Raw genomic sequence first — 24,728 nt, 5'->3', positions numbered from 1 at the left:
AATCTCCCTTCTTTGGCTTGAAATGTTGTATATAACATATACATCTCATGTGTTAAGTTAATCCTGAGCATGTGGACTCTGTGGCTGTGAAGTCATGTTAGATAGCACTATATTATGGAGGATGACTGCTTTGACTGTGTAGTTCATACAACTAAAGATTCTAATGCCCAACTGCTTTCTAGAGATTTTAGTGGATACGCTTTTAGCCAAGGGCAAAGAGAAAGGCAAAGTTCTCTGTCTTCTGCAGTTTGTGATCTATGAAAATGCAGGTATCAGCACCACAGATGATAATCTTTGAATTCCACAGTCCAACAGAACTTTTGCTGAAATATGAGCAGCAACCTAAGCAAAATTCAAAATATCAACACTTTAGAAAACAAGAAATCTAACTTGTCGTGTACATGTCTCTTGGTTTTACTGAACACCATAAAAATTAGGGTCTCTTCTTGTGCTAGTAACAGCTAGCTACTAGATGCCGTGCATCATAAAACCCCTATTCTGCTTTCCTCTCTCTACAACTAGAAACATGTCTAGTTGGCTCTTCATGGAACTGCAAAAGAAATGAAGATACTAATCTTTCCTAAATCACCCAGAATCTGATAATCTCCCATAGTGTTGAACCCTGATTAAAAACACCAGCACAGCAGCTGTCTTTTTGTCCTCCCTAATTATGACTTGGCATTGGGTGTCATAGCAAGCTAGATATTTGGTTTCCTCACGCTTTGAGTACTAAATGTACAGGCAAGACAGTGTATTCAGATGGAGCACCAGGGAGCTGGAAAGAATGAGTTTGGTTCCCATGGATTTCATTTGATCAAGAATTTCCTCCTTTTTTACCAACACTAGAACAGACTATAGGAAAACACACCTATCAAATGTCACGCAAGGAAGGAAAAGACCTTTCATCCCGATCCCCCCATTGCGTGTCAGCAGCTGTTGATTTTCCAAAGTTTTAGATGAAGTTTAATCACCTAAAGGAGTAATTCAAACAACACTCCAAGACAAACATGCTCTCTGATAACATGAACAAATGTTAATAAAGCATTTGATGGAGTTATAAGTTACTACCTGAATTAATTCAGAAGTAAGGCTCAATATCAAACCCAGCATGTTTGAATTTATGTAAATTATTGCTCTAGCAGATTTTTAAAAGGGGTAGTAAATTAAAGAAATTATTGCTCTAGCAGATTTTTAAAAGGGGTAGTAAATTAAAGAGTGTCTCACTGCTAACTATCAGGCTAATGAAAAATTATGGCTTGACATGTATGTCACATTCAGTGGACATACCTAAAGAACATAAACTGTTAACACAGTTCACATGCTGTGGTCATTCACATTCAGTAAGGGCAATTCAAGAATGGTATTTTTTCAGGGAAAAAATGAACATTTTAATCTGTTTGCCATTATACAACAACTGGAATGGACATTTTAATCTGTTTGCCATTATACAACAACAAAAGCAGGGGATGGAAGTTATTTGATGTTTATTTTTAAGAGTCTCTTGTTTATGTGGCATAACTTTAAAACTAAAATGACTAAATGAAATCATGAACATTGCTTTCTATGGCTGCCTTCTATCAATAGATGTCTGCTGGCAGATCTGGACAATGAAATACTCTGTAGAACAAGCATACTAAAAATTGTTTTACATAAAGAATAATGTGGTAAATTGTCATCAATACATAAATTTTGCCACAAATTAGACCAAACTTGTATTTACAGTAGCTTCCATCACTGACGACATTTACTCATTCTAGCCGACTGCAAATTAAGGCTATATGACCCACTGTTTTGTATAGTTGTAAACTGTTTTATCTGTGGCTATTTTACTATTATGGTTAATAGTAGCCTATTAAGCTAAGTTTGAATATTTTTATTCTATTTATTTATTTATTTTATCGTATTTATATTCTGCCCTCCCCGCAAGCAGGCTCAGGGCAGATAACAGCATTAAAACATTTAAAACATTTCATATATATTCTAAAATAAAGAACTATTAATCTGAACCTTAGCAGACATGATGATGTCTATATGTCCCCTTTTACTTACTTAATTACCAAAAAGGTTTTTTTTACATTGTCAAAGTTGGCCACTGTTGATATGAAGAAAGGATTTCAGATACATCATTTTGGATCACCACGCTGAAAGAGAAGCAAGTCTTATAGACTCAGTTTCCCTGGATCATGCACACAAAGCTGAAGCTAGAATTAAAGAGCTGGCTATTCCAAGTGAGCTGATCATTAAACACACAGGAAAATTCGAGGCTTCTAGCATTTATACTATGCTCAATAAAACAAGTCAGAAGAGAGTGATCTGTACATAGCCATTGCAATGGGTATTTTAAGTTTGTTCAGCCAGCAAAGTTTTCCTCCCTGCTATTTAAGCTAATGTTCTTTCTCTACCCAAATCTACTGCTCCAAGTTAAAGGATTTTAGTTTATTTTCAGGCTGAAGCCAAAACTAGCATGCATACAACTTCTCCCAGTTCTAAATCCTCAAACAGCATACACTCTTTTTACTATTGTAATATTGCCTAAAGATTATTCATAGCCTGAATACTGACCACGAGTTTCAGCATTTTTGCCATTTACTTCAGTGTCAACTTTATTGAAAATTATACACTTCTTGTGAAACACACCTTTATTACAGAAGGGATATTGTAGCAAAGAGTTTTTTTTAAAGCAGACAATGCAAAACAAAATACAAAATAGGTACAATAGAAAATGTGTACAAAATCATCCATTCAAGATGAAAAAAGCCACAACCTTATTTTTAAAATTCTTTTAAAAGTTATGCTGTGTGAGTTAGGCACTTTCTGTTTTCCAAAAAAAGGTTAACTGGGGCTCGAGGACTGTTCCACCCCCCACTCTATTCTTTCCTTCTGCAACTACTAGCCTCAAGGATTGTTTGATCAAGGAGGGGGGGGCAGCATGGGGGCTTTAACTCTTTCTTCCCTCAGGCTTTTACTCCTGCAAGGGAAACATTCCGGTATCTGTTTCTTCCTGGAGAGGGGCAGGGTTAAAACAGCACAAAGGTGACTTTTTGCAACAAGCAAATAGTGGGGGGCGAGAGCTGGGGGGAATAAAAGTTTCCCTGTCATCATTTTCTTCCTTGATCAAACAATTTCAGAGGCTTTTGCAAAAATAAATTTAAGTCCTTTTAAGCATAGCTGAACCTTCAAAGAGGCCTCTTATATTTACTGGCTGTGACATCAACATATTTACAGTTACAGCAAAGATTGAGTTTAAGCAGTATTATAATCAAGCACAGCATGAAGTTACCAAGATTAATGAATTTAAGAAACCAGCAATATAATACACTTGGGACAAGGAAGATTAGTACAGGTGAACTCATCTGTTGCAGGAAGTTAATGTCTTATCTTAAACACTAAGGCTGACTGACAAGCAATGCACACAGAAACTTAAAGTACAGGGATAATTTTAAGGGTGCCGGAGCTTGGGCCAGGCAACACTATCAAGAGCTGTGTCCTGCTCTTTTAATGCACATTTAGAACAATTCCATGCTTTCCAGGAAGTGGGGGAAGGGAGGAACAGGACACACAGTGTCACAATTTAAAGATGCTTTTATAGAAAATAACTAACAAAACTGCAATTCAAAAATCATTTGAAAATTTCAACTAGTGGGAAAAAAACCCAAAGTAGAAAATTTAGCAAGACTATATTTATAAAATTACTCAAATGGAGGACAGATTTTAGATAGAAAAGTTACTGCTAAAAACATTAGTGTAAACATTGAAGTGCATCTCATTACTTACTGCAATATTTAAGAGTGTAATTGATTAAGAAAAAGGCAGCAATGTGAGCTTTGTGTGTCTATGTGCTAAATGTACAAAAGTTAAACTACTGATCCAGGTGCATTGAATTCTGTAAACAAACTACACAAATGATCCAAAACATGACAGCTGAACTAGTGAAACTACTAATTCTTCCCCTAGAATGAACATATGGCTACAGATAGGAAAGCCTGAAAAATCTGCAGAGTTCTTTGAAAGTTTTCTAAGCTCTAGGATAGCACTTGATGGCTTGCTTCTTTTTTAAAGTTTGTTCCCATTTGACCATGCTATTAAGAAATGCATGTGGAGACAGATAGAAGAACTATGAGAACTCAAAGTGAGTGGAGAGGGGCACTGCTTCCCATGCATATCCCACTTTGTTTTGGTCTACTGTCACTTCCAGCCAAATAAGGTTTGTGCACACTATGAACAACTCTTTTTTCCCAAATCACTTTCTGATATTTGAAGAAATAACTACATTTCAGACTAAAAGGCAAGCTGGCAAAGTTATTAGAACTATTCCTTTAGAAACGTGAAGGGATTTAGGCGCTTTCTTCTTTTTAAAAAAGACATTTTTACTTAAACCTTTCACCACAATTAGTTCACATAATCTACAAATTTTACAGCATAATTTATTATCCTTACCAACTACACAGAAATTATTCACCTCTTAAAAATACTTCTGCAATATGCTTCATCATTCAGCATGGCAACTATGCGGAAACTGCCAAAAGAAATTCTGCTTTTTGTACTGCATTTAATGGTCCAATAGCCCTTTTGGGCATCTGGAGTACTATAGTGATTACTTGACATCCTACTTTATTTCCTTTTCCATTCTTTAGATCTTGATCAGTCATTATATTTAAAGTACTAGAATATCTTGTGTTAAGGACACAGAGGGGTACTTTACGTATGGGCACTGGAGATATGCCAACTATATACATACAGTGGGTTCTAGCCCACCATTTGGCTCAGATAATGGAGGCACTTTCCTCTGTTAGCCAGTCAGTAGGATAAAGCCTATATTCTCAATTATCAAATGCATCTATGTATAATTAAGTAGTAATCATTCTGAAGACAGAAGCATGTGGTAAACATGCTATCAATCTTTTAACAGAGCTACTGTATCCTTAAGTATTTTTCTGTGTTTTTTTTTTCATTTACATGCAATGCATGCATGAACAAGGCTACAATCTTCCAATTTCTTAAGGTAAATGGAGGGAGAACTACAGATTTTCACAAACTGTAATTTCTATAGCTTATTGAAATCAAAGCTACAACAGAGAACTCTGTTCTTAAAATACTTTTTGAATATTTACAGTTCATAAACTTCACATAATTAGCTTGCCTGGAAAACTTCTAAATCCCCTAGCTATAAATAGCTAATAATGTATTAAGAGAAGCAAAAATTAGCTAACCATGCACATAGAAAAGTTATATCCAGTATGTATAAAACTAGGCTTAGGTCTTCTACTCCTGAGCAGTGCAGGAAAAATTCTGTGTTTGGATGCACAGATTTTTCCAAATGATGGATAAAGCTCCCAGAAACGATCAGCCCCATGAGTTTCTGAAGAAGGGAACCTACAGTAATAGATTTGTTTAACAGTTCTTATCTTTTGGAAATAAACATTACATGTTATATTGTTTCTCAAGATATAAAGACAATTCCAAAACATAAGCATCAAAAAGTATTAGAATAGCAAAAGTCAGACCAATAACAAATACTCTCTAGAAACCACAGTACCCCTTTGCAAACTCTTCATTCCTTGTTACACCAAGACTAAATTAATGAAACAGCATCCAAAATAGAGTAAAGGAATGTGACAGAAATTTCCAGTTCCTGGATGCCTACTCCAATAACTGTAGGACATTGTCCTATTAAAATAAAATGTAAAAAAACCCTACCCTCCAACTCACAGCAATTAATGGCTATGCAGTCAATGGAAATGGAAGGCAAATATTAAAGTTGGATACACTGAGAGGCTTTTCTGAAAATAAAGCCAGTTTTACTTTCAGCCTGTAACCAGTCTACTACGCTTGGACTGTGGTTTTCATACAGCTTGAAAGTAATCATATTTACTAATTTCAAAGAGGAATGGAGCATTCTAATACAGAATGTGGAAGGTGGGGGGAGGGGAGAATTGGAACAGCACCAGCAGAACTGGTAAACAATTCCAATACAGGCAGCAATTTTAAGAACTTAATAACGAACTTTAGTAAGCTAGTTGCAGATACTGAAGAGCACTTGGTTGCAATTCCAATTTATAGTTCCTTTGTCGCCATTTCTGTTACTGCTCTGACAATGATTCACTATTAACAAAGTTATACGGAACCATATATTCTGTTAGGTTAGAAGACAGTAACATAGTTCCACAAGGTTCCTTTACATTATTGCAGTAAATAGAACTGTAGAAGGCAAAGCAATCAGGGGAAGTAAGACCTGCATTTCTGAAAATAAGACTCAAGAAACTCACAAGGAAAAGTCCCCAAATCCACTATATTTTTTATCTCAGGTCCCAGAATCTAGTTTGAAAGCTATCCCCTGTAAGAAAAAAAACTGTCTAAATAAGAAACAGTGATTTAAATCTTCATTTACTTATGAACTACAACACGATTCTCTGTCTAATTCAGAAAACAGCTTTGTGCCAAAATGCACACCAAAGTTTGGTTAAGCAATGATCCTGGGGCTTATCAAAAAAATTCCTTATCCTTCGGCGCAGTAGATAGTTGCTTTGTTCGGTGGTATGCAGGTTTAAATTAGCAAGCGAAGTAGCTTGGCTCTAGGAGGGCAGATACAGTCACTTGAAGGCAAATTGGTTGTACAGGTCTTCCTCTCTGTGACATTTCCTTATAAATAGATGAAGTTTCCCACTTCCCTGCACAGAAGCAGTAAAATGCACTTTTAAAATGGTAACATCAGCCAAAACAATTATAATTGATATTACTCATGATATCATATACTTTTTCCCATTTCTAAGACAAATTAAAATACATCAGGCATTCTTTTAGAGAATGTGGCTTGTGGTTTGAAATATAAAATATAAGTATTACAAGATATTGATTACAATCCCATAAGACAGGTAACAGGTCTCTACATACACAGGCATGCATTTACCTTTCTTTTCAGGAGTAGTACAGTGGGTAAGATAATGAATTGAGATTACAGGAGCTCCCCAATTTAAACCTCATGTCTACCACTAGGTAGGCCTTAGGCAGCAAAATCTGTCTCTCAGGCTCAATGTACACATGCATACGCAAGCGCGCACACACTTTGCAATGAGGGGATAACACCAGCAGCCTACTTTACAAGTCAGTTTTAAGGATTTCAAAAAGCTGTTATTCAAAAATTTTCACTGACACTGCATCTCCCTAAACCACAAATTACTCTCCAGTTTAAAAGAGCAGCTATACCTACAGCTTCTTTCTCAGCATCTTTAAACTGAAGCCCATGTGTAGAAAAATAAGCTCCTAATGTTTAGTACCAAGAATGATGTGGGCACCTAGATCTATAAATCAGAACTATAATTTCCACAGTGTTGAACCAGCAGTTATTATATGCAACAAACAAATTGGAGAACAGCTTAGCAAGTAACATCTTACACTTCCCCCTGCACTCAGAAATAAAAATGTCACCAAATTCAGAAAGTGTTGAGGAACACAGCAAGTATAGCCATGTTACAGGAAAATAGCCAGGATTTGTCAGTCAGTTGGTTCACCTGTTAGGAAAGGCATACGGCAAAACATTTCTTCACAGCATCCCTGTGGGAAAAACAAACGTGAATCAGAGATGAAGCAAAGTATTGTTCCTTAAATATAGAAGGCATTTAAGACATTTCCCTGGAAGTATATATGCCACACAAAAGTCATGTTACACAACATTTCCAGATTGTCTAAATTGTCATCTACTGTTATTCCAGACCTAGAAAGGCATTATTTTAATCCTAATATCAAATTATGCAATGGTCTCATTTATAAATAAGATCTAAATTTCAGACAGTGGTACTTCATTCAAACTAGGCTCATTTTTCAAGCTGTAGAGGAAATTCTTCTAAGTTAGTTGTATTAACAAGATGCCTTCCGAAGAAGAAATCAAGGTTACCTTGCAAATGGTATATAGGAAATGCTATACCTAAAACAGAGAAAACAAAAATACATTAGCAAGGACAGAATACACACTTTTCTTTAACATGTATAGCAGGTCTCACATGAATTCAACACAAACACAGCCCACCTGTAGTACATTGGGGCCTAACAGGTGTTTAGCAGTCAACATTTGGTAGTCCTAGCAAAAATCTAGAAGCTAATAGGCTGCATTTAGCTTAGTGACCTATACTTAGGGCCTGTAAAACCTAGCCTGCAGTTCACGCTGTATTGTATAGTGGTTAGAGTGTCAGGTTAGGATCTGGGAGAATTCCCACTTTGCCATGGAAGTTTACTGGGTGACACTGTGCCAGTCACAAGCTTCCAGCTTACTATATTTGAGGATAAAATAGAGAAGAGCAATGTAAGCTGCTCTGTCTCATATTGAAGACTAGGGGAGAGGATAGATAAAATAAATGAATAAATGTAAAACCTCACCCCAAACTAAGGTCAGCTCATATTACTTCTCTCTCCTATTGGAGCACTCAACATAGGAGTTGTGTGACATTTGGATCAGGGCCTCATTTCTCAACAGCTTTTCACATACTCAGTTTCTGATTTGTATACCACTCATGCAACAGAGGAATGGGTTAACGTGGCCAAACCAGGGCAGCAAACAAAATGTTCAATGTATTGTCGAAGGCTTTCACGGCCGGAGAACAATGGTTGTTGTGGGTTTTCTGGGCTGTATTGCCGTGGTCTTGGCATTGTAGTTCCTGACGTTTCGCCAGCAGCTGTGGCTGGCATCTTCAGAGGTGTAGCACCAAAAGACAGAGATCTCTCAGTGGCACTACAGCTGCTGGCGAAACGTCAGGAACTACAATGCCAAGACCACGGCAATACAGCCCAGAAAACCCACAACAACCAAAACGTTCAATATTTAAGTGGGTGTCAGTTTTTCCATCATAAGATGTCTGAAGTAAAGAAAACAAATACTACCACACAAACAAAGAGGTTCTATAGAAATTAGTGGGCGAAATTCAAATGATCAAAAATAAAGCCAAAGGCAAGAAAATCTTGAACTAAAAAAATGCCTGAAAGAACAGGTGCTGGGGCAGGCTTCACCACACAGACTTTCATATGAAGAAAGGTTCATACCTATGATATAATATCTTGATAAGATACAGAGAATGTTCAAGCTACAGAATAAATATCCTATTCATGCATTCAGGGGTTATTTATACATTATTATATATCAATATAAACCAGGTGTACCACAAAGTATAAAATGCCATTAAATTTCAACATTATATTGCTTAATAATGTTAAAGAATATAATATGTCAGTAGCAGAAATATTAGTAACTTCTAACTAAGAATGGGATGAAAACTGTTTAATGTGCCTTACATAAAAATAATAATCTTTAATGTCCTTGTATCCCTTTTATGGCCAGTCAACAAATGTGGTTTGGGAATTCTGTGCTCCGAACTTAATTACAAGAATGAAGACTCAGTTCTGATTGGACCACAATATGTAGGGCCTTCCCCCTCCACATCATTTTCCGCTGACCTGAAACAGCCCTGAGGAGCCACTATTTCCCATTGTGGAGAGTGTCCTTCACCTTAGGACCCACCCCAATGTTTCAATTATTGTGACTCATAGCAGGCAGAGAGGAAGGGGCTGAAGGAAGGAGCCATCAGGCTTCCAGCACAGAGGTTATGCTAATAACTATAATCCAAGCAGGATAATGGTTTGCTATACCACACCTAGGTGGAAGGTGACACCCAGAATCAGAGAGAGAAGCAGCCAAATTGCTAGAATGTATTTTCTTCCTTGTGGGACAGGAAGATCTGAATGACCCCAGGGAAGATGGACTATCCTCAGGATAGAATATAAATTCTCAGGACATGAGGGGGAAGGTCTCTTGAATTTTGTTCTTAACTTGAGCATATAAGCTATAAGGACTAACTTTTACGTATGCTCTCCATCTTGTCCACATGGCCATGGGCTATGAGGAGCAGACTCAGCTCAGACCATTAAGATAACACTAAACTTTAAACTACTGCAACTTAAAATAAAGCTAGCCTATTCTAATTAAACATAGTTTACGAAAATTCCAAGTATGTTTCCTTACCAGCCACAGAATACATCAGAAACATAAAATGCGATACAAAAAAACCCACTGAAATCCTGGGGCATATGACTGAGACAAGACAATTGTTTTATGAGGAACTGCATCAGAGCACATCAAGCTCTACCATAATAGCCATTAATAAAAGTAGTTTGGATAGGACCACCAGGAGAAAAGAAATATTTATCAATATTTATAATTACAGCAGCTTCCTACAATCCTCTAGAACTAGTTGCTTTATTCTAAAAATTTGTATTTTTATGGTGCATTCTAATAAAAGGAACCCTGACCTGGATAGCCCAGGCACACCCTGTCTCATCAGATCTCGGAAGCTAAGCTGGGTCAGCCTTGGTTAGTAATTGGATGGGAGACCTCCAAAGAAGACCAGGGTTGCAGAGGCAGTCAATGGTAACCTGCCTCTGTTAGCCTCTTGCCTTGAAAACCCCAGCTATGACTTGACGGCACTTTCCTCCTCCACCACCACCACACAAGAAAGAAGTCACCTACCATGCTAAGGCAAAAAACTGCAATACACAGAAGATAAGAGCAAGTCCCTTGTTGTGCCACTGAAAGAGAAAGAAATAACTACAATCAAGCCAAAAAAAGTATAGATTTTATTAAATCACAATGGTTAGTGATTCAAGCACTCACCCAGAAAGCTGAACACAAAGTTAATATGAGACACAACTAGAAGGGAAGAGAAAAAGTCTATTAAAATAAGGGAGATACAGTGACAACTGTGTTTCTGTATAAAGGCAGGACACGGTTAATTTAAGGTAATGTTAAGAACTGTTAACATTTTTTAAAAAATAAATTTTTGCATTGGCTTCTAATACTCCCCCTCAACTCCAGAGTGTACTTTGAAAGCCCCATTAGCAAAGTACAAGCTATATGCCTAATTTAATTTCTCCTCCATTTTTGTTGTATATAATTTAACAAGCAATTAAATAGTTACTAGCATTCTAACAGGACACATACATGCAGATGCAATAACAGAACACAGTCTCAGGTTCAATAATCTCTATAAACCTCACTAACTCAAGGCAACTTCCCTTGACAACTCAAACAGATGGGCATCTGCCCACTAATTAAAAAAAAATCCTTAGATTAAAATGACATGACCAATTATCACCCTGTCTTTAATCTGCCCTTTCTGGGCAAAATGATTGAGAGAGGAGTAGCTGACCAACTCTAAGACTTCTTGGGTAACTCTAGTGCTTTGGGCCCTTTTCAACCTGGATTCAGGCCAGGCGATGGATCAGATGGCTCTGGTGACTTTAGATGATGATATCTATCTGACTGTAGATAAAAGCCATGCTTCTTTGTTGCTCCGCCTGGATCTATTTGCAGTCTTCAATACAGAAGACAATGCAATCTTGTTGAGGCGTTTGGAGGCATAAGTGGGAATCAAAGAATGTACTCTGGACTGGTTTAAAATATTTCTCATGGAATGGACTCAAAGGGTTTCTGTTGGAGACCAGCTGTCTCCAGAGTGGGAACTACCTTGTGGGGTTCCACAGGGCGCAATGGAATGGCCTACCTGGAGAGGTCAGGAAAGCTCCCACTCTCCTGGCTTTCTGCAAACTATGCAAAACCGAATGATTCAAGAGGGCTATACTGTAAGGAAGTGGTCTCAAAGAGATGCATCAGTTAAAGGGATAGGACTATAGACTTTATTTACTGTAAGGAAGTGGTCTCAAAGAGATGCATCAGTTAAAGGGATAGGACTATAGACTTTATTTACTGTAAGGAAGTGGTCTCAAAGAGATGCATCAGTTAAAGGGATAGGACTATAGACTTTATTTACTGTAAGGAAGTGGTCTCAAAGAGATGCATCTGTTAAAGGGATAGGACTATAGACTTTATTACTATGTAGTGTCTGTTGTATAAGTATGATCCTACTGGTAAGTTTCTATGTCGTTTCATTTAGAATTGCTTGTGCTCTGTTTCAGCATTTCTTCAACTCTGTATTGGATTTCTACTTGTTTAAAATATTTGCAAATGTGCATTTATATACCCTATTGGATTGTTTATTGAAATGTCTTTGAAACTGACTTTACTGACACACTGTGTAATCCACCTTGAGTCTCAGAGAGAAGGTGGACTATAAATAACATAATAAATATAGACAAAAGTATTTTATAGTCCACCTTCTCACTTCCACATATAAATACACATTAGCTGGAAATTGGTCACAATAAAAAAAAGAAGTATTGGACACGTTTGAGAGTTTATGGATTCCTATCAGCCTTGATAGCTGACCAGAACCTTCATGTCCAGCAGTAATATACACAACTCCAAATACCAGATGCTGTGAGCATACAAAAAGACATGGTTGTTACTTTCATGCCTTTTTAAATGAGTTTTCTCTAAGTAATATGTCCTGCTGCTGGAAACAGAAAGCTGGACTTGGCTCTGATCCAACAAAAACAAACAGGAATCTTGAGACACCTTAAAGACTAACAAATTTTTATTGCAACAGGGATCTTATTAAACAAATGCATGCATACCAAGGTTGCACATTTAATACAGCTATTAAAGCAATCTTGAAACAGGCAAATCAGAACACAGCAAGGAAGAGGGAAAAGGAAGCAATGTCTGATCTCTAACCCTGCAGGGAACTCTGCTGACAATACTCCACACTATGCCTTAGTTGGCCTTTCTTGCATTAACCATATGGTGGAAACCTTGCTCCTTTCATTGGTCTACCTATTTCCTCTACACAGCCAACTTACTTCTTAGAGATGAGATGACATGGAACTAAAGCAAACTAAGGATATCCTATGATACTGTATAAGCAATAGAAAAGATACAAAGGTTGTTTAAAATAAAATAGTTTAAGCAAAATATCTTGAACGAGCATTAAACTGAAGGCTACTCCAATCCATATACCGGCTTTAAAAAAATGAACTTAATGACTTACAAGCATGACTATAGTCGCTATTAAACGAGTTGGTTCAAACATTCTTTTCAATTGCCTCATAGGTCCCATAAGGAAGATGGTGCTGTAACAAGAAAAATGCCTTAACACATTTGCAGACAGCCAACCCCCCCTCCCAATGCCTGTATATTATACAAGCTTAAAATGATACACTACAGTGCAATTCTATGTAGCTCACTTATTTCAGTGAACTTAAACTGGAGAACTCTACACAGGATTGCACTGTAAGCATACTAGAGGAACCATACCAAATATTAACCCCCAAGATAATCAAAAATAAAATTGGGGAATACTGTACTGAAGAACAAGATTTGTTTTCCAATACAGCATTCACCAAGTTTGTTTCATTTGTTTGATTTCCATCTTTTAAAAATTCATATTGCTCTCAGGACATGGTTTACAAGACAGCTTTCAAAACAAATGTACAACTAACATTGATTAAAATCACATAAAATACATCTGGCAGCCCCCGTCCCAGCTGCAGGACCTCCGTCATCACTGGGTTCAATTTCAGCCTGCTTTGTTTCAACCATGCTGTCACAGCCTCCAAAGCTCTGGCCAGATTGTCTGGGGTTGTGTCTGGCCGGCTGTCCATCACCAGAAAAAGTTGGGTGTCATCCGCGTATTGATGACAACCCAGCCCAAACCTCCGCACCAACTGGGTGAGGGGACGCATATAGATGTTAAATAGCATCGGGGAGAGTATCGCCCCTTGGGGAACCCCGCACACCAAAGGGTGATGGGGCGATAGATCTCCCCCGAGCACCATCCTCTGTCCCTGACCCTGGAGAAAAAAGATCAGCCACTGTAAGGCTGTCCCCCTAATCCCCACGTCGGCAAGGCGGCTGGCCAACAAATCATAGTCAACTGTGTCAAACGCTGCTGTGAGATCAAGTAACACAAGCAGCACTGACCCGCCTCGATCCAGATGCCTGCAAAGGTCATCTGTGAGGGCAACCAAGGCTGTCTCCATCCCATGGCCAGGACGGAAGCCAGACTGGAATGGGTCCAGGGCTAGAGCATCATTCAGGAATTCCTGCAGTTGTACCGCCACCGCCCGCTCAATCACCTTGCCCAGAAACGGGAGGTTCAACACTGGGCGGTAACTGGACGGGTCGGTGGGGTCCAAAGATGGTTTTTTCAGGAGGGGCCGCACTACCGCCTCCTTTAACGCTCCTGGAAAAACCCCAGAGCTCAGGGAGATGTTAACAATGGCCTCCAAATGGTCCCGTAGCCCCTCCGAGCTGGCCTTCACCAGCCAGGATGGGCAGGGATCCAGAGGACAGGTGGTTGGCCTCATCCCCTGCAGGATTCTGTCAACATTGTCCTGAGAGAGCAGCCTGAAATGGTCTAATACGGACCCAGAAGATGGCCAAGGGGTCTCCAGTTTCCTTACTGTATCAACAGTGGGTGGCAGGCCACGGAGAAGGGACAAGATTTTGCCCGCAAAATAGCTCGCAAAAGCCTCACAGCCAATAGTTGAATTAAGAATTTGGTGGTCTCCCTGAGAGAGGGAGACCAAGGACTGAACTGTTCGAAATAATTGAGCCAGGCATGAGCTAGCGGACGCAATGGAAGCAGCAAAGAAATCCCTCTTTGCTGCTTTCACTGCCACCTCATAGGTTTTCATAAACGTCCTGTAAGATGTTCTTGCCTCTTCGTCACGCCCCTGCCTCCACACTCGCTCTAGTCGTCTCAGAGACCGCTTCATCTGGCGAAGCTCCTCGGTAAACCAAGGAGCCACCCGTTTGCGGGCTCGGAGAGGACGGCAGGGGGCAATAGCATCGATGGCTTCAGAAAGACGGCCATGCCAATCATCCACCAGCTCATCTAACGTACTGCCAGGGGGCATCGGATCCCGCAGAGCCGCCTGGAAACCAATTGGATCCATAAGCCTCTGCGGGCGAGCATAAATCCACTCACCGCCCACCCGGAAAAGGAGCGGCATGCTCAGACGAGCCTTCAGAACAAAGTGATCTGACCATGGCACTGCATCATAGGCAGCCAGGACCACCATCATCCCTGCCCCAAAAATCAAATCCAGTGTGTGACCTGCTTGATGCGTGGGAGCCGAAACAAACTGGGAGAGTCCTAGGGCCGCCATGGAGGACACCAGGTCAATGGCCTGCATGGAGGCATCGTCATCAGCATGGACGTTGAAATCCCCGAGAACCAAAAGTTTCGGGAATTCCAAGGCCCAGCTGGCCACCACCTGGCTACAGTGATCCATGCAACGGTCACCTCCAGGCTAGATTACTGTAACTCACTCTACGCTGGGCTACCCCTGGGCCTGATTCGGAAACTACAACTGGTCCAGAATGCGGCGGTGCGGGTCCTGACTGGTATACCTTACCAGTCACACATCACACCTGTCCTACGCCAGCTGCACTGGCTTCCGGTTGAATTCCGAATCAGGTTCAAAGTGTTGGTTCTTACCTTTAAAGCCCTGAGCGGGTTGGAACCGTCATATCTTCGGGACCGCCTCTCCCTGTACGTTCCCCGGAGATCACTTCGATCAGTGAATAAATATTTACTTGTGGTCCCCGGCCCTAAGGAAGCCCGCCTCGCTTCAACCAGGGCCAGGGCCTTTTCATTCCTGGCCCCAGCCTGGTGGAACGCTCTGTCAATGGAAACCTGGGCCCAGCGGGACATATTATCGTTCCGCCGGGCCTGTAAGACAGAGCTGTTCCGCCAGGCGTTCGGTGATTGAAGGGGGCGGTGCCATGTTGGCCTCCCACCTTTGGGGTGGGGGAGGGTTCTCCCCACCACTGCACTTTGTTAATTTGTTTTATTGTTTGTATATTGATTTTAGTTCTTGTTTTTATCGATTTTAACTGTCCACCGCCCAGAGCCCCTGGGGATGGGCGGTATATAAATTGAAATATAACAACAACAACAACAACAATAACAACAACAAATGCCATAACACAGCTAGAAACAAAGCTCTCACGCAACTCAACCTGAATTTTACGTGCGGTGCCTAGGGCAAAGTGCCAAATAAGCAACTGTGAAGGAAAACTCCATGCAAAGTGTCATAGCAGAAAAGGCTACTGCTCGAAAAGATGGGGCATGTAGAGAAGGGCCTTGGTCTTGAGGAAGCACATTAAGAAAATATAGCTAATGTAACACTCAAACTGAGAACCAGGTTTTAAACTTGCCAGCTTTAAGGAAAAGAAGAATGGCCCTGATAACATTTTGGTCATGTTATGCTGATTGTTGTTTCCTATATCCTAGATAACAGTCTTTCCAGTTATACCAGTAGGGCAACATCAAGCATAACTGAGCCCTGTAGTCTGTATATAAGGTGCTGGCGGCTGTTTCCTTATCACTGGGCACCATATCTGGTCTCAGAAGGAACCTCCCAAGCCACAGTGTAATCGTAACTCTAACTAACAACTACTGCGGTAGTTGGTGCAACTGCTCTCAGCAGAAATTCACATAATTGGCACTATATTAATAACAATTTGAGAGAGGTATACAAAAGCCTTTAAGTAACCTTTAAAAAAACAAATTTCCTGTATCACCAGCAGTATAAACACACCATGCATCACACACAAGCTGCATTCCACTTTAAGCTGTCTCTCTCATCCTGACCCTTAATCTTTATGAAAGAGAGGCTGGTAGAACAGTTTCAAACATCAGAGCTGGTTGAAAAAATAAAAGCAGTTGAAAGAAAGCTTTCGATAATGTGGAACAATATACAGATAGTGTTAAATTACTTCCCATATTCCAATCAAATTGAAAAACACAAACATATTTCTGTGGCAACTATTATTCTATATTTGACTCAAACATAATGGGGAAAAAATAGATAATGAATATCAAGAATGGGCAACTTCATTAAATTCATTCACAAATGGTACTACTATAAATGTTTGAAAAAATTACCTTCCAATGGATGAGATATTTCCCAGTGTGTAAAATACTGCAAACAATATTGGTCCTTTCCTGGGCACCCATAGCAGGCAAGTACCCTTGAAATGAAGAGGAAATGTAAGACAAACCATCTGTAACTAGGGGCTATTATGTATTATACATGAATTTTCATTCTCTCAAAAATTACTTAATGGAGCTATGATATCCACTCGTACATGTTTGCAACATTTGTACATGTTGCTCCAGAAGCGTTTTTTAAATTCAAAAATAACTAACTAGTTTATTTACTTTAGAAGGAAAAGGTCAGGTGAAACCAGGGGTGTCACGGCTACGGGGCCCTGGCGTCTCAACCCAGGTGAGGGGAAGAGCTGGCACAGTCCCATAGATGGGTTTACTCATAATTACAAAACTGGCGAGTGAAGGAAAGTCCTCCAAATGCCCTACAAATCTGCCACCAGTCCCCCAGTGGTTCCCAAAGCTTAGGAGGGGAGGGACACCACTCCCAGCCTATAAGAGAATTAACCAAAGCAAAGTCTACCTTGCAAGGATGGTGTTGCAAGTAGAGTTCACAGCAAAAGGTATTTGAATGGTAGGTGGTCCACAAGAGCTAACAAAAGTGAGTTCAGCAAAGTGATTTAAAGTTTTGAGACTCTGAAGTCACAAACCCACACAAAATATAATATAATTATTGCATTAAGGTGCAAGGTCACATTAAAATGCCCAAGACAGAATGTGAGGAATATAATAACAAATCCTATAGCTTTGTAAGCTCTAACTTATACATACCAATATCATAGCAAAAGATAAACCACAGAGTTGTCAGGAAAGTGGGAGGCAAAATCTCTGGTTGAGAGGCAAAGGCCGGCTAGGCTTCACAGCAAGGCAAAGTAGATGGGCACCTGGGCTTCCATCCACAATCAGAGCGAGATTTGTCACTGTAACCCACCGCAGGTCTGAAGTCTCCATGTTAGGCTAAGGATTTTTATGCTATCCTTGCCACTTCAGTGGGGCGGGCCCCGCTCCAATCAAGTGGCAAAGAAGTGATGTCATAGTCAAAAGGAGACTACGTACAGAGGGGTTGAGTGCAAAGGCTGCAGTCCTTGGCATCAAGCAGGTGCAATTAGTTCCCAAAGTCAAGAATGTTAATTGGCTACTGACTGTCCAGAGAAGCTCAACTGCTCACAGCGCGTTATCTTATCTCCAAGGTCAGAGCGAGCCGAGAGGCTGGAGAAAGCTCAGTTCCCAGAGAGCTGCTAGCAACAAAGAAAGGAAGGGGGAGGGTGGGCAAAAAGGAATGTCTTAATGAAGCTGCAAGGCCCAGCAGGGCCTCTTGACCAAAGTTTCAGAAACATGTGCTCTGTAAAACTAAATAGAAAAGCATTTTTCTCTACAAGGGGTTGAAAATTTCTGAGGTAATTCAACATGTATCTCTCTGAGGGGTGGTGGTGTGTGTGTGTGTGGTAAATCAGAACATGCACAGGCTTCAGTTCTTATGGTCTTCACAGATACTTAAGGGCTTATGTTTTGAGGCTTTGGTTCCCTTGTATTTCCCCAAGCACTCTAGTATACGTTCTTTTAGTATTCTCTTTCTCTTCTGGAGTTGGAGACATATTAAGAGTTCAGAAATGATATGTTGAATGGGGGAAAGCTCCCATACTAAACCCAATTACATAAGGGGGAGGGATGTCAGCAGATGCTTCAGGTAGCATGGTGCATAAAGTTTTGGAGAAACGTGAAATATTTTCAAATGAAGTCTAAAACATTAAGAGGTTGAATACAAGAATAAAGGTGCATTCCGAACTTCATAATTTGAGTAATGAACCAGCCATGGAATCACACTAACCACAATTTGTTTGTACATGTTGGTAAATCTTCCCTGAACGAACTGAGCTAAGCAAACACCATTCATAGCCAAAACTGGCTGCATACAATATTGATTGTGACATAATGGCGATATTTCTCTTTCAAAGCAGTTTAAAATTTTGTTTCACACCTGAAACGTCAGGTGGGGGAAGACAATGGACAGTGAGCATTTAATTTGGTGATTAGTATGTTTGCTGTTGGTATTCTGAAAGCAGGAGAAAGGTAGGTTCACTCCACAGTACATATAAAAATTTATGCTGCAACTTTTGGGGTTTTTTGTAATGCATTTGCATGCATTACAAATGATGACTATGAGGTCTGTCAACATCCATCAGCCAGGATGATGTCTGAAAGCAAACCCATTTATCCTACCTATAGAGAAAGTTCTGACATGCCAAAAGAATGGAAGGGATGAGTCATTCACTAATAGGTTGTTCATGAACATTTCTTAAAGCATCCAGCACAGCCAGATGTAGAAAGAGAATAATCAGGTGGCTCACTTTTCTGGCTTAATGTGGTAATTTGTTTGATTAGTTCTTCAGCAATCTAATTTAGCAGGGTATAGACAAGCCTTCTTTCATTCGTGTTCTCTGTTGTTCTGACTGACATTGTCTTGAACACATCTTTCTCATTACTCTTGTTTCAGAAGACCTGAGACTTGCTTAGTACTCAAAATTACATCGCCAGTTTAAAAGAAAACAGACAAATCCCCTTGTTTAAATATTAATTTCAAAATTATTTGCCCACGCAGAACCAAGTCTTGTGGTATAGGAAGGACAGAGCCAAGAATAATGCTCAGCAAATGACTGCAAATCACTTGCTAGAAACTGTAGAATGAAAGACGCCAAACATCCACCCTTTATCTCACAAAAAGTGATAGAACGGAGATGGGAGCCTTACCAAAATGGAGCAGAGAACTCCTATAGCAAAACAAGCTATGAAGCCTTTCACTCTTGTGCTCCAACTCAGAGAAGTTGCATCAACTACCTGCAAAATATAAGAAGGCCTTCATGAAAACTGTAATCACAACATTTTAAGACAAGCAACAGGTAGCAACGCTACATAGATTTTAAAAGTTAAACCTGCATAAATGAGAGGAAATGTATACAATATTTTGTGGTCTACAGAATGAAACTTATTGTTAAAAGGATGATATGGGTTTCCGACTCAAGTAAATGACCATTGCGAAACAAAAACATCTCATCCATTTATTTTTACATGAAGCTAATGACACATGAATATGTTTTCTAATGCTGAAGAAGAAATGTACCTTACCATCTGTTCTATTAGTCATTTTAGAAATTGCTTTTTAAATGTACACAATCACCAGCTTCTTTTCCCTCTGACAATATTTTATTTTGACTGTTAGTACAGTGAATTTAACCATTTTCTTTTCTAACATTCACAGGAAGCAATTCTCAGGCTTCCCAGAATATTAGTTGTGCTTGATTACATTATTTATCTGTATCAGAACAGTCTGTTCTGGATACCTCTGGTCAGGCTTGATTTAGATATAGGCATGCACTTAAGAAGCCCTGAGCATCTAGTTAGCTTTCATATATCCAATCATTTAACTCCTGGCAAGAGGTACACTACAGATAACATCTTAGGTTCATTATCAAGAACTGTACACAAGTAATACAATTATGGAGTCTCTACTTCCATTCTAAGCCTCTATTAATAAAACATAATTGCAATCTTAATATTCTCTCAATCAACAGAAAATCATACCTTCCATTATAACTACCCAGATCACTAAAGGATAGCGATTGCATGAGTCCAAAAAAGTATCTTACCCAAAGATATGAAGGTCATAGGCAAGGAGTTCAGTTCAGCTGGTCATATTTACAGGGGTTCAAAACAATCTCTTAATAACAGCTGTGACCATCCTGCATTACAGGAGTGCACACTCTTGGCTAACCTACAGTCTTATACATTCAAACACCAGACAGATCTATCCCTATCTGCAACATCTTCTTAAAATATATAAAAATAGTTCTTATTTTAACCAAGACTATGTAAAATTAGCGATTACAAGTTTCTCATACATATGAATATCTTTTGGTCCTCTACTAATACATCTATCCTTGAGTAATACTGGCATTCCTGCCATTCTCAGACACTTTCTGCACCTGGGTCTTAGTACATTGTATACAGAGATATTATGTATGTATGTATGTATGTATGTATGTATGTATGTATGTATGTATGTATTCTGCCCTCCCCACACAGGCAGGCTCAGAGTGGATTTAGAAGGCTCTTCTAATCTACATGAGGCCATACAACTGTGTTACTCCATTGTTTCATTCTCCTCTCCAAGGTTGTTCTATTCTATTCTGTGGCATGTCTAGTTATGGGGCTGACCTAGCCCTGTTTCTGTGTGCAAAGGAATCTTCTATGACTTTCTTGGTCATATCCAGCAACTGTTCTCCTATAGTTATAGCTAAATCCGTGACAAGTCCCTTCCACCTTACTTGTTTGATGAGAGCTGAAAGCTTTGTATCAAGTTTTCCCCTACAAGATTCAGTCAAAAGACATGGAGAAATCACATCTTTTAAAACAGAAATGCACACACTATTGTAAACTCTATTGTATAGAATACTATCAAACATAATTTCATAGAAAATGGTAGTGTAACTGTGCTGAAGCTAAGCAGGACTGAAATGGAAGGAGGACAAGATAGAAATAATAAAATGAGAGATGTTCTGAAAGTGTTTGGAAGTCTCTGTATGTTGTCCAAGTTACAAACATTTTCTAAAATATTTAGTATTCCTTTAATAAAGCGGAAATCTGGATTGGTTTAACAGTTCTTCTAAAGCCTAAATAAAAGCAGTTAACATTTTAAAATATAAAAGTATCTTTAAAGTCAGTTATATAATCTCTAAAATCCAAACAATATTTTACTTAAAATAAGGAAGGGGTGGGGAGAGGGAACAACAAGAATTAAACACTACATAATAATTATTCCACACTGCTCTTCCTCTTGCTAGACTCACAATGAAGCAGAAGGAAATGATTCTTAGGAGGTCAATATCCTACAGCCTTTCCAGTAATACGCGCTGAAGTGTCAGTTCCACTGCAGAGGTATTTTCCCAGCACAACACAGCAATATTTCATCACTGATATACACAATTCCTCCTTCATCCAGTGCCCTGACTACTATTGTAATTGTTGTGATGCACTCTGCTGTTCAAGCATCAGAGGTATGCCACCAAAGACAAGTTCCTCCATACACAAAGTTTGTGAGCTTTTATGACCTCCGCTTGGAATCCTCCTCCCTCCCATACCTTTAAATAGAGTTTCAAAAACAGTATACCTACGTTCTCACCAGTTATTGAACCTTTGCTTAAATTTTTAAAAGCTTTCCTTAATGCTTATGGGCTTTGCCATAGTGGAAAGCTAGGACTGGAGTGCTTTCAAGCCTCATGAACACTAGGATCTGGGAGACTCAGGTATGAATCCCCAATCTGCCATAGAAGCTTGCTGGGTGGCCTTGGGCCAGGCACACACTCTCAGCCTAACCTACTGCACAGGGCAGTCGTGAGGATAACATGGAGAATGATATAAGCTGTTTGGGGTTCCCGTTAAGAGAGAAAGCTGGCATATAAATGAAGTAAATAAATAAATAAATCCTACAGCTACCCAATAAAAGAAAACAGCAGCAGAAACTCTAAATGTAAAATCCAGGCGGGTAAAGCCAATGGTTTTCTTGTACTATGTGAAGAACCTTCCTTTAGAGGAAAACACTTCCTTCAAAAGCACTGAGTCTTCATAACAGGAAGGGAGAGATCCAAGCCAGGGTTGTAAGCTGTTTACTTAGCCCACAATAAGCGGTTTTCTTATGCCCATTCCACAAAAAAAAAAAAAACTTCTATAATTCAGCGTCGACTGCAGGAACAAAACTATATCAACATAATTTAATGTAACAGTTGAAAACTTCACAAATATATTTGCAACCACTGCACTATTTTTTTTTTTTGCACTGTCCAGCCATCACAAAGGTATCTTCAGCCCAAACTGCCAGGATCAAGGATTTTAAAATGTTAATAAACAAAGCAATTACTCTTTGTTAGTAGGACAGCCTTTAGAATGAACCAAAATACCTTTACCTACTAGCTGCCATTGATCCCTACTCATTGATCAACAGATACCTTCATTAGTTAAGCCACTTAAGACTAGCATTCCTAGTTTTAAAATGCACTAAATAGTCTTGAATATGTGCCTCGAGACAGTGGACAGAAAATTCTGCTTGGAGATTTGGTAGAAAGCAATGATTATACAACTTCCACCTTTGTTCTGTGAGAATGTCTCCCATATTCCTCATATGTCCTTTTGTGTTGCAACTACATCAAAGCTTCACTAAGGTACAACTTTAATTAACTAGGCAATGAGAGATCAAGCAGTTGATCAACTAATATTCTTTAATCAGCAGATATCCCTAAATAAAACCCTTTTACCCAGCCTGCCACACCCACAGTCAGGGTGGGCTTTGCACACCTACTCCCACCCAACACTTACATGCAAGTGGGGAATATCAACCTATTTTTGTAACTAACATCAGGTATTGGAGGAGCAGTTCTTCCACTCTAAACATAATGCTGTTTGGTCTGCTGTTTCTTACTGGGAACGAAAGAAGAGGTTAAAATAGAACAACAGGCACACACCCTTCAAACATAGGGTTGCCAGTTCCAGGTTGTGAAATTCCTGGAGATTTGGGGGATGAAGCCTGGAGAGGGTGGAGTTTGGGGAGAGAAGAGACCTCAGCAGGATATAATGCCATAGACTTCACCCTCCAAAGCAGCCATTTTCTCCAGGGGAACTCACCTTTGTGGCCTGGAGATCAGTTGTAATTCCAGATCTCCAGCTATCACCTGGAGGTTGGCAGCGCTACAGGAACATTATTTCGTGGAGCATCGGGTGCAGTTTGAGCCCAGGCAAAGGAAACAGACGCTTATCGGGCTGCCAATTTGGAGTTCCTATCTTGGCTGTTTTAATGTGGAAATGCTTTAAATACATAATGGCAGTCAAATAGACAGGAAGCCCCGCACCCCAGCTTGGAAGGATGAGGCGAATCGCTTGGAGAAATTGGGAAGCAGGGAGGGTGAAAAGGGTTAGCAGGCGGTGGGGCTGGGAGACAGAGAAGAGGCGCAAGGAAGCCGCGGCAGCCGTGGAAGGAACCAGCAGGAGCGACGGTGACATAAGAGAGGCCGGGCCAAAGGCGGAGGGGAGCCCGAGCCAAAGAGTCGGTCCCAACCAAGAGGTCCCTCTCAGCCCTCGCTGAGGAGAAGCTTACCTCGTCCAGGGGCCCCGGCTCTTCCGCGTCCTGCCCGCTGAGAACCCGCTTCAGCTTGTCCATTCCGCGCAGCCCGGCCACTTGTTGCGCTCCAGGTTCCACCTACCGCGACGCGGCTCTGCCCAGCCGGTGCCGACCAATCGAGCCGCTCTTCGCCTCTCAAGACTACGACTCCCAGCAGTGCCGCTCCCTCGTATCAAGAGCAGCCTACCTAACGCAATGCGCATTGGGAGATGTAGTGAGTGCTGGAGTCGCACCTGCGCGTTGTGTGTCCCGCTCTCTGACTCCGCCGTAAAGGGAAGAGGCGCGTGGCTGATAACAGTGAACCAGAAGATCCATTCCTAGGGTTGCAAATTCCGAGTTGGGAAATGCCTGTAGATGTAGGGTGGAGCCCGGGGCGGGTGTTCAATAGGGACGTGATGCAATACCCTCGAAAACAGCCATTTTCTGGACTTCCGGTTTGGGATTCATGGAGGTCTAACGCAGCTCCACTTGCGGAGCTGACCGGACTGCCGTTTTAACCGGCCGGCGGGGTGAAAATAGCCCGCGGCCGACTGCTCTCAGACCCACCTGGAGGCTGGCAACTCTATGACCATTCCTATTTTTAACGCTTTCCTTTACAGAGTGCTGCGCATTGCTTTCTTAACTACAGTTTGGAGTAAGTCGATTGTTACACCTATTTTTGGACTGAAGTCTTAGGACAGGAAGTGGACGTCAAAAACACATTAGGTTTTGGGTAGCTCTGATTTTAA

The 24,728-nt window shown here is 40.3% G+C and overlaps 1 protein-coding gene across 1 annotated transcript; it reads right to left on the bottom strand.

The window, feature by feature from the left end:
• Nucleotides 1-2,586: 2,586 nt before the first annotated feature.
• On the bottom strand, nt 2,587-24,096 carry SFT2D2 (SFT2 domain containing 2). Its single transcript, XM_054973913.1, has 9 exons — nt 23,977-24,096; nt 19,584-19,670; nt 16,833-16,918; nt 12,927-13,008; nt 10,655-10,690; nt 10,511-10,569; nt 7,892-7,921; nt 7,509-7,551; nt 2,587-6,668 (listed from the first exon to the last, which is right to left on the bottom strand). The coding sequence occupies exons 1-8, from the start codon at nt 24,037-24,039 to the stop codon at nt 7,512-7,514; spliced, it is 483 nt and encodes a 160-aa protein (XP_054829888.1). The 5' UTR covers nt 24,040-24,096; the 3' UTR covers nt 2,587-6,668; nt 7,509-7,511.
• Between the last annotated feature and the right edge of the window lie 632 nt (nt 24,097-24,728).

This window comes from Eublepharis macularius, chromosome 3 (assembly GCF_028583425.1).
Source record: "Eublepharis macularius isolate TG4126 chromosome 3, MPM_Emac_v1.0, whole genome shotgun sequence".
NCBI classification, from domain to species: Eukaryota; Metazoa; Chordata; class Lepidosauria; order Squamata; family Eublepharidae; genus Eublepharis; species Eublepharis macularius.
The sequence above is the reverse complement of the archived record's forward strand: the minus strand, read 5'-3'. Positions and strand labels throughout refer to the sequence as shown.

Coding starts and splice junctions, on each gene's coding strand:
- SFT2D2 (XM_054973913.1), bottom strand. CDS start 24,039: ATGGACAAGCTGAAGCGGGTTCTCAGCGGGCAGGACGCGGAAGAGCCG. Junction 19,671..23,976: donor AGCCGGGGCCCCTGGACGAG/GTAAGCTTCTCC, acceptor TATATTTTGCAG/GTAGTTGATGCAACTTCTCT. Junction 7,922..10,510: donor CAGTTTTTTGCCTTAGCATG/GTAGGTGACTTC, acceptor TCTCTGTTTTAG/GTATAGCATTTCCTATATAC.